The 9,698-nt window shown below is 41.7% G+C and overlaps 1 protein-coding gene across 3 annotated transcripts in view; it reads left to right on the top strand.

Moving 5' to 3' along the window:
- Positions 1 to 4,701: 4,701 nt before the first annotated feature.
- The window catches only part of LOC115192954 (transducin-like enhancer protein 3-B), a 94,058-nt gene continuing 89,061 nt past the window's right edge, over positions 4,702 to 9,698 (top strand). For 2 of the 3 annotated variants that reach the window (XM_029751936.1, XM_029751934.1), the window contains exons 1-3: positions 4,702 to 5,168; positions 5,574 to 5,775; positions 7,668 to 7,774. In XM_029751936.1, the coding sequence (XP_029607796.1) occupies positions 5,752 to 5,775; positions 7,668 to 7,774 (131 nt within the window). In that variant the 5' untranslated portion in view covers positions 4,702 to 5,168; positions 5,574 to 5,751. The remainder of the gene's footprint in view (positions 5,169 to 5,573; positions 5,776 to 7,667; positions 7,775 to 9,698) is intronic. The other variant, XM_029751935.1, reaches the window with a different exon arrangement.

Genomic DNA, 9,698 nt, shown 5'->3' with positions numbered 1-9,698 from the left:
ATAGTACATAGCCAATATCAACTGAATACATATTTCTTATCATATGGCTTTACATACTCTATGCATGTACCGACTGGCACTAGCACACCTGAATTATTCTGTTGCTCATTTGACTGTTTATGGCACTTAATCATATTCCAGTTTGTCACTAGTAAGGTTACATGAACAGAATATGTTGATTTCATTCCCATCATGTTTGATCATTGAATTAATGAATTCCTTGTAGATAACAACAAACACCACTTCAAGCTTGTTTAGTAAGTGTTTTTTCTTTCTTTTGTTTAATCTAGACTCTCATTATTACCACGTGGTGCTAACAGAACAGATTGTTTGAACTGGAGAGGAAAGACATTCTCAGATAATTAATGAAGCGTCCATTCCGGGAGCAGCCTCCACTATTCACGGTCAGAGTAGTACCCCGGACCGAGAAGCAGACATTTTGTTAGTGCTTTGACCCCCCCCTCCTCCCTCTCCCTCCCCCCCCCACGTGGCCTTGATTGACAGTCTAGCTCTTGCGTAAAACACGCTTGAAACAATCCGACCAATAGCAGGCGAGCGAGTAAGAGTGCCTTCGTAGTGATTGGACGAGGAGCTTGTAAAGTTTGTTGGAAAGGGAACCCACGTGGGTCAGAGCCGCTGTAGTTGTGAAGCTCTTGTGCGAGTTCAGGCATGCGGAGCTTGTTAAAAAAAAATGTCACTCAGCGACAGAGCTCAGTAAAAATCAGCGACAGAGCTCAGTAACATCCAGATGTTTATATGTACACTCTGATCTATATGTTGTTCATAAGATGCTGGGCAATTTAGTAAACAGCAATATAATAACCTATATCCATTAGAGCAGTATTTTGTTCTCAAAAGGGGTTACTTGGCCTATCCACAGGGGGTAATTGAGAGAACTCATGAGACCATAGGCTTACTAGTAAAATGCACATGAAGAGGTACTTCAGGGGTACTCCTGGCAGAGCAAAATTCACTTCGGTGGTTCAGTAACCGAAAAAGTTCGGGAACCATTGTGCCCAGGCATTATTTTCCTATACAGCCTATAAGGCTAATTACGTAAATCAGGGGGTTGTAGCTATATGCACTGTAATAGGAATTCACGAATGGTTCAATGATCATGATGAGACAACGCCTGCATAACGATGGTTACCCATTTACCCAAATGTACTATTTATATGCATCAAAAGGACATAGTTCGCCCTTCGCAGCAGAAGCAGGATAGCCTGGGTAACGTATGTTAAGCTCTCGTCCCACTCCTCCAGACCGTACCCAGGCAACGAGCAGACCTGTTTGTCCCGAACGGAACACATATATCGCAAAATTAAAAAAAATGCATGCAAAAAAAAGACTAAGCACATCTATAGAATATGCAGAGTAAGTATGTTGACTTTAATATTCTCGTAGTTACAATAATGTCGACACACACACAATAAAAAAGTAGGATAGGGCGAAAAGGATGACGTCAGATATGATTAGGTGCGTTCCATTTTGACTGCACCGGTGAAAAATAACATTTTAAATTGTCACATGTGCTGAATGCAACCGGTGTAGACTTAACCGTAAAATGCTTGTTTAGGAACCCTTCCCAACGATGCAGAGTTAAAAAAGTAATGATACAAAGATTGATAGTAGTAAAAGAGGAACATAAAATACACAAGATGTGGAGCTATATACAGGGAGTACCAGATCAATGTGGAGCTATATACAGGGAGTACCAGATCAATGTGGAGCTATATACAGGGAGTACCAGATCAATGTGGAGCTATATACAGGAAGTACCAGATCAATGTGGAGCTATATACAGGGAGTACCAGATCAATGTGGAGCTATATACAGGAAGTACCAGATCAATGTGGATCTATATACAGGGAGTACCAGATCAATGTGGAGCTATATACAGGAAGTACCAGTACCAGATCAATGTGGAGCTACATACAGGAAGTACCAGATCAATGTGGAGCTATATACAGGAAGTACCAGATCAATGTGGAGCTATATACAGGGAGTACCAGATCAATGTGGAGCTATATACAGGGAGTACCAGATCAATGTGGATCTATATACAGGGAGTACCAGATCAATGTGGAGCTATATACAGGAAGTACCAGATCAATGTGGAGCTATATACAGGGAGTACCAGATCAATGTGGAGCTATATACAGGAAGTACCAGATCAATGTGGAGCTATATACAGGGAGTACCAGATCAATGTGGAGCTATATACAGGGAGTACCAGATCAATGTGGAGCTATATACAGGGAGTACCAGATCAATGTGGAGCTATATACAGGAAGTACCAGATCAATGTGGAGCTATATACAGGAAGTACCAGATCAATGTGGAGCTATATACAGGAAGTACCAGATCAATGTGGAGCTATATACAGGAAGTACCAGATCAATGTGGAGCTATATACAGGAAGTACCAGATCAATGTGGAGCTATATACAGGGAGTACCAGATCAATGTGGAGCTATATACAGGGAGTACCAGATCAATGAGGAGCTATATACAGGGAGTACCAGTACCAGATCAATGTGGAGCTATATACAGGGAGTACCAGATCAATGAGGAGCTATATACAGGAAGTACCAGATCAATGTGGAGCTATATACAGGGAGTACCAGATCAATGTGGAGCTATATACAGGGAGTACCAGTACCAGATCAATGTGGAGCTATATACAGGAAGTACCAGATCAATGTGGAGCTATATACAGGAAGTACCAGATCAATGTGGAGCTATATACAGGGAGTACCAGTACCAGATCAATGTGGAGCTATATACAGGGAGTACCAGATCAATGAGGAGCTATATACAAGATGTACCAGTACCAGATCAATGTGGAGCTATATACAGGGAGTACCAGATCAATGTGGAGCTATATACAGGGAGTACCAGTACCAGATCAATGAGGAGCTATATACAGGGAGTACCAGATCAATGTGGAGCTCTATACAGGAAGTACCAGATCAATGTGGAGCTATATACAGGGAGTACCAGATCAATGTGGAGCTATATACAGGGAGTACCAGATCAATGTGGAGCTATATACAGGGAGTACCAGATCAATGTGGAGCTATATACAGGGAGTACCAGTACCAGATCAATGTGGAGCTATATACAGGGAGTACCAGTACCAGATCAATGTGGAGCTATATACAGGGAGTACCAGATCAATGTGGAGCTATATACAGGGAGTACCAGATCAATGTGGAGCTGTATACAGGGAGTACCAGATCAATGTGGAGCTGTATACAGGGAGTACCAGATCAATGTGGAGCTGTATACAGGGAGTACCAGTACTAGATCATTGTGGTACGAGGTATTTGAGGTAGATATGTACATGAAGGCAGGGTAAAGTGACTAGGCATCAGGATAGATAATAATAAGGTATTTGAGGTAGATATGTACATGAAGGCAGGGTAAAGTGACTAGGCATCAGGATAGATAATAATAAGGTATTTGAGGTAGATATTTACATGAAGGCAGGGTAAAGTGACTAGACATCAGGATAGATAATAATAAGGTATTTGAGGTAGATATGTCCATGAAGGCAGGGTAAAGTGACTAGGCATCAGGATAGATAATAATAAAGTATTTGAGGTAGATATGTACATGAAGGCAGGGTAAAGTGACTAGGCATCAGGATAGATAATAATAAGGTATTTGAGGTAGATATGTACATGAAGGCAGGGTAAAGTGACTAGACATCAGGATAGATAATAATAAGGTATTTGAGGTAGATATGTACATGAAGGCAGGGTAAAGTGACTAGGCATCAGGATAGATAATAATAAGGTATTTGAGGTAGATATGTACATGAAGGCAGGGTAAAGTGACTAGACATCAGGATAGATAATAATAAGGTATTTGAGGTAGATATGTACATGAAGGCAGGGTAAAGTGACTAGACATCAGGATAGATAATAACAAGAGTACAATTAGTTACAGAGTAGCAGCAGCATATGATGAGTGTAAAAGTGTGTGTATATGTGTTTGTGTTGTGTCAGTACGCATATGTGTGTGTGTGTGTGTGTAACAGTATAGCTTCAGTCCCTCTCCTCGCCCTGAACCAGTGACTGACCCTCTGCACACAGACAACAGTCCCCCTCGAAGCATCGTTACCCATCTGCTCCACAAAAACCGCGGCCCTTGCAGAGCAAAGGGGAACAACTACTTCAAGGTCTCAGAACGAGTGACGTCATCCGATTGAAACTCTATTAGCGCGCACCACCGCTAACTAACTAGCCATTTCAAAAAAGGTTACATGTGGCTGTGTGTGTGTTTGTGTTGTCGGTATGCGTATGCATGTGTGTGTTTGTGTGTGTATATATATATATATATATATATATATATATATATATATATATATATAGTGTGTGTGTGTATATAGCTTCATGATATATGTAGCCTTCATGCATAGAGTCTGTACCCAGATAGTGTTGGTGCAGATAGTCCGGGTAACCATTAATGAACTATTTAAGCAATATTTATGTCTATCTGCTTTTAAAATCCCTCCAAGGCTGTCCTTTGAACCGAGTCCCTCTGACGAGAGAGAACGAGAGAAAAAAAAAGAACGCGTCACAAAACGCTCAACGCCCCCACGTGGGGACATCGTTCTCTGATTGGCCCCCCTGAGCAACGGTACCCCGTTCAGAGCAAATCTGATTGGACAGACAGAGGCGCGCTTTCACCAGGCTGTTCAGCCCTCGTGCTGTAGACTGTGTGACACCGACGAGGGGGGGGGAAGGAGAGAAAAGCTTTCTGTGGATAAACGGCGATATTGTCGAAGGAGTAACTGTTACCATGTTAGCTACGCTTTTATTAAACAATTTCAACAACAACAAAAAAACTCTTCAAATTCGTAAGACATACATGAGAACATACCTTGGGATTAAACAGTCATCTTTTGTCAAAGAAAAACGGTTCAAAGTACGTTAGTAAAAACTAGAAGAGAAAACCCGTTTCGTCTTGAACCGGACTAAAAACCGTTGGCTAAGCTAGTCCTTCTCGAGAAGCGGGGTGCGCCGTGAGAAGATGACTGGTGTGGTTTGCGTTGATCAAGAAACCTTCTCGACACCCTTGGACGGATTTAAAAAGCGGATTTGTGTAGCGAAATATCCGTACTTTTAACATCAAATCATCTCGAGTACTAAACACACACAGGTAGGAGAAGGACAAATAAAGTCAAGACAGAGTACGTAGTTAGGTAACTTAGCTAGCTTCACGTTTAACATTTGTGGCTAGGCTAGCGCTGGGTAAACTAGCTAGCGTTTGGCTAGCTAAACAGGTTACTTACGGTTTAAGCTAGCCGTCGTTTGCTGTATCAAGTTGGGAAAAGTGGAATTTACAGCCACAACCGTGGTTAAGATCGGACACACTGCTGGCTGGTGTGAAAATGTGGAACTATCTCATGTTAGCTACTGTTAGCTAGTTAATGATGATCATGTGTATTTTATTGTCCGCCTTTGTAAATACATTTCCTTTAACCTATGACAGTTTTTGACCAAGGATTTTTATCAGCTAGTTTGGAGCTGAAAAATCTTCCTTTCCCCTGTTTTCAATCAACAGATTAAATCGTGTCATCAACGAAGGTTTTTGAGAAGGAGTTCTCTCTCTCTCTTCCCCCCCTCCTCCACAGACTGTTGTTGTGAGAGGAGCAGAGACCAGCTAGACACTGACCGTCTTCATCACCAGAGTACCCGAAGCTCACGCTTCAACCACAAATAAACAAAGGATACATTTCAAGATGTATCCGCAGGGCCGACATCCGGTATGTTGTTGCCTCTTTTTGTAATGTTTTATCCTTCGCTGAACACAGAATTGCATTTTATTTTATTTTTTTGCACGGAGAGTCTTGTAACAATTGAGTTCTGTTCTAGCTATCTGGCTTTCAAAATATTTATTTTTTCTCACCATAATGTTGCCTTGGAACTGAAGTGACTGAAATATTATTGCTACTCTTTACTGTAGCTAGCTACATTAACAACAATATTAGCTATCATACTCATATCAGAAGTCAAATTTGTGTCTAATGTTGTGATGTTGTTTACATGCTCTATACCAACATAAACAAAACCCCCCAAAAAAGTGACATCTGCATTGAATTCCAAAGGTAAAAAAATAAAAATGTTTTAGGCCAAAACCCGTCTCTTCTCTGGCACTGTCAGCCCATCTATCCATGCATAGTAAAGCACTGTGAATGTGATGGTGTTTATGCGGCGCTGTGAATGTGATGGTGTTTATGCTCAGCATTACAAGGGCTGCACGTCTGGAGCTGGTTGTAAAAATCTCACTCCCTCCTTTTGTCAGAACGCTACTGTTGGCATAGCTACTGCAGTAGCTAGGAGTGTTATGTTAGCTACTCCAGATGGACCTATACACAAACACTCATATCATCTGGAACACAATAATAGCTAGATCTATGAATGAAATCCTGTGTTCACATAGTGTTTCAGAGTAGAAGTCCAGATCTAAAATCAGTTTTGCCTTTCATTATGAATTCTATTACATGGACTGGGGGGGAGGACCTGATACTAGATCTGAGACACTATGAGCACTGTCCCAGAGTGCCAAACAGCAGACACTGTGGAATACACATTTGATGCATCCTACCCATCCAATATGAAATACTGATGCCCCATCTAATCTACAAGAAACTGTAACACAGGCTGACTAGTCTAGTGTCGAAAATACACATGTCCTGCCCTAATGATGAGCTGAAATATATAGATGCGTCCTGTCCTAATGATGAGCTGAAATATATAGATGTCCTGTCCTAATGATGAGCTGAAATATACACACCTGTCCTGTCCTAATGATGAGCTGAAATATATAGATGTGTCCTGTCCTAATGATGAGCTGAAATATATAGATGTGTCCTGTCCTAATGATGAGCTGAAATATATAGATGTGTCCTGTCCTAATGATGAGCTGAAATATATACACCTGTCCTGTCCTAATGATGAGCTGAAATATATACACCTGTCCTGTCCTAATGATGAGCTGAAATATATAGATGTGTCCTGCCCTAATGATGAGCTGAAATATATAGATGTGTCCTGCCCTAATGATGAGCTGAAATATATAGATGTGTCCTGTCCTAATGATGAGCTGATATATATACACCCGTCCTGTCCTAATGATGAGCTGATATATATAGATGCGTCCTGTCCTAATGATGAGCTGAAATATATAGATGTGTCCTGTCCTAATGATGAGCTGATATATATACACCTGTCCTGTCCTAATGATGAGCTGAAATATATAGATGTGTCCTGTCCTAATGATGAGCTGAAATATATAGATGTGTCCTGTCCTAATGATGAGCTGAAATATTAACACCTGTCCTAATGATGAGCTGAAATATACACACCTGTCCTAATGATGAGCTGAAATATATAGTGTCCTGTCCTAATGATGAGCTGAAATATATAGATGTGTCCTGTCCTAATGATGAGCTGAACTATATAGATGTGTCCTGTCCTAATGATGAGCTGAAATATATAGATGTCCTGTCCTAGTGATGAGCTGAAATATAGCCTATTGATTTCAATAAATGTGAAGACTAAACAAGATCAAACTTGTATTTCTTGCATGTGCATCATATCGCTCCTTTCTAATGATCTCATCTGACGATGTGATGTTCTCGCCTTGTTGTTTCAGGCACCTGGACATGGTCAGCCGGGTCAGCCTGGGTTCAAGTTCACCGTAGCAGAGTCCTGCGACAGGATCAAAGACGAGTTTCAGTTCCTGCAGGCCCAGTATCACAGGTAACTAGTCAGTTCTATGCAGGCCCAGTATCACAGGTAACTAGTTAGTTCCTACAGGCCCAATATCACAGGTAACTAGTTAGTTCCTACAGGCCCAATATCACAGGTAACTAGTCAGTTCCTACAGGCCCAATATCACAGGTAACTAGTTAGTTCCTACAGGCCCAATATCACAGGTAACTAGTCAGTTCTATGCAGGCCCAGTATCACAGGTAACTAGTCAGTTCTATGCAGGCCCAATATCACAGGTAACTAGTCTGTTCCTGCAGGCCCAATATCTGGGGTAACTAGTTAGTTCCATGCAGGCCCAATATCTGGGGTAACTGGTCAGTGCCATGCAGGCCCAATATCTGGGGTAACTAATCATTTCCATGCAGGTCCAATATCTGGGGTAACTAGGTAGTTCAATGCAGGCCCAATATCACAGGTAACTAGTTAGTTCCTGCAGGCCCAATATCTGGGGTAACTAGTCAGTTCCTACAGGCCCAATATCTGGGGTAACTAGTTAGTTCCTACAGGCCCAATATCTGGGGTAACTAGTCAGTTCCTACAGGCCCAATATCTGGGGTAACTAGTCAGTTCCTACAGGCCCAATATCTGGGGTAACTAGTCAGTTCCTACAGGCCCAATATCTGGGGTAACTAGTCAGTTCCTACAGGCCCAATATCTGGGGTAACTAGTTAGTTCCATGCAGGCCCAGTATCACAGGTAACTAGTTAGTTCCTACAGGCCCAATATCACAAGTAACTAGTCAGTTCTATGCAGGCCCAATATCACAGGTAACTAGTTAGTTCCTACAGGCCCAATATCACAGGTAACTAGTTAGTTCCTACAGGCCCAATATCTGGGGTAACTAGTTAGTTCCTGCAGGCCCAATATCTGGGGTAACTAGTTAGTTCCTGCAGGCCCAATATCTGGGGTAACTAGTTAGTTCCTGCAGGCCCAATATCTGGGGTAACTAGTTAGTTCCTACAGGCCCAATATCACAGGTAACTAGTTAGTTCCTACAGGCCCAATATCTGGGGTAACTAGTCAGTTCCTACAGGCCCAATATCTGGGGTAACTAGTCAGTTCCACGCAAGCCCAATATCACAGGTAACTAGTCAGTTCCTGCAGGCCCAATATCACAGGTAACTAGTCAGTTCCTGCAGGCCCAATATCACAGGTAACTGGTCACATATAACCCTATTTCATTGCAATATGTTTAGCCTGTCCAGGGCTTTGCAGTACAACCATTCTACTAGCATATGTGTCTAAATATTTTGAGGTGCTGCCTAGAAATTTAAAATTTAGGAGCACCAGTGTGCCTAGAAACACATCAACCAGATGATTTACTGCACTGTACAGCAGCCCCCTGAGAGAAAACATTGAATGCTTGCACCATTACTACAAAGGGGAAAAAAACGGCTTATTACCTCAAATAATTTTTCATTGTGCTCCTAAATTTATTCTGTGTACTCCCTTAAATCGTTCAACTTAGGCGCACACGTCAGCGTCGAGTTCTGCCGTCATCCCAACTGAATTCGCTACGTATGTGATATCATTTTAGATGCTAGTCTATCAATATGGACAAAGCTTGGGACAAAATCTTCACCGTGGTAAATGTCCCTTACAGACAGACACTGAATGTGATCTGATTTGAACATAGCGCTTCATATACCTGGCTCTGCTTATTTATTTGCAAACTCATCTAAAGTAGTGTACTATATAGGGAATAGGGCCCTAGTCTAAAGTAGTGCACTATATAGGGAATAGGGTTCCATTGAGGACAATCTGCTGTGCCGACCTCTTCAATAAATCACTGTCAGTCAGTCTAGTTTAAAAACACTTCACCACATTGTTGCATTTGTCAACTTCAGCACCTTTGGTTATTCCCCTCTGAAACATCAACAACATTGAGCAGGAGAAACATGAGGCTAATTAA

The sequence above is a fragment of the Salmo trutta genome, chromosome 4 (assembly GCF_901001165.1).
Source record: "Salmo trutta chromosome 4, fSalTru1.1, whole genome shotgun sequence".
NCBI classification, from domain to species: domain Eukaryota; kingdom Metazoa; phylum Chordata; class Actinopteri; order Salmoniformes; family Salmonidae; genus Salmo; species Salmo trutta.
Note: the sequence above shows the minus strand (reverse complement) of the source record. Positions and strands in the feature narration are given on the sequence as shown.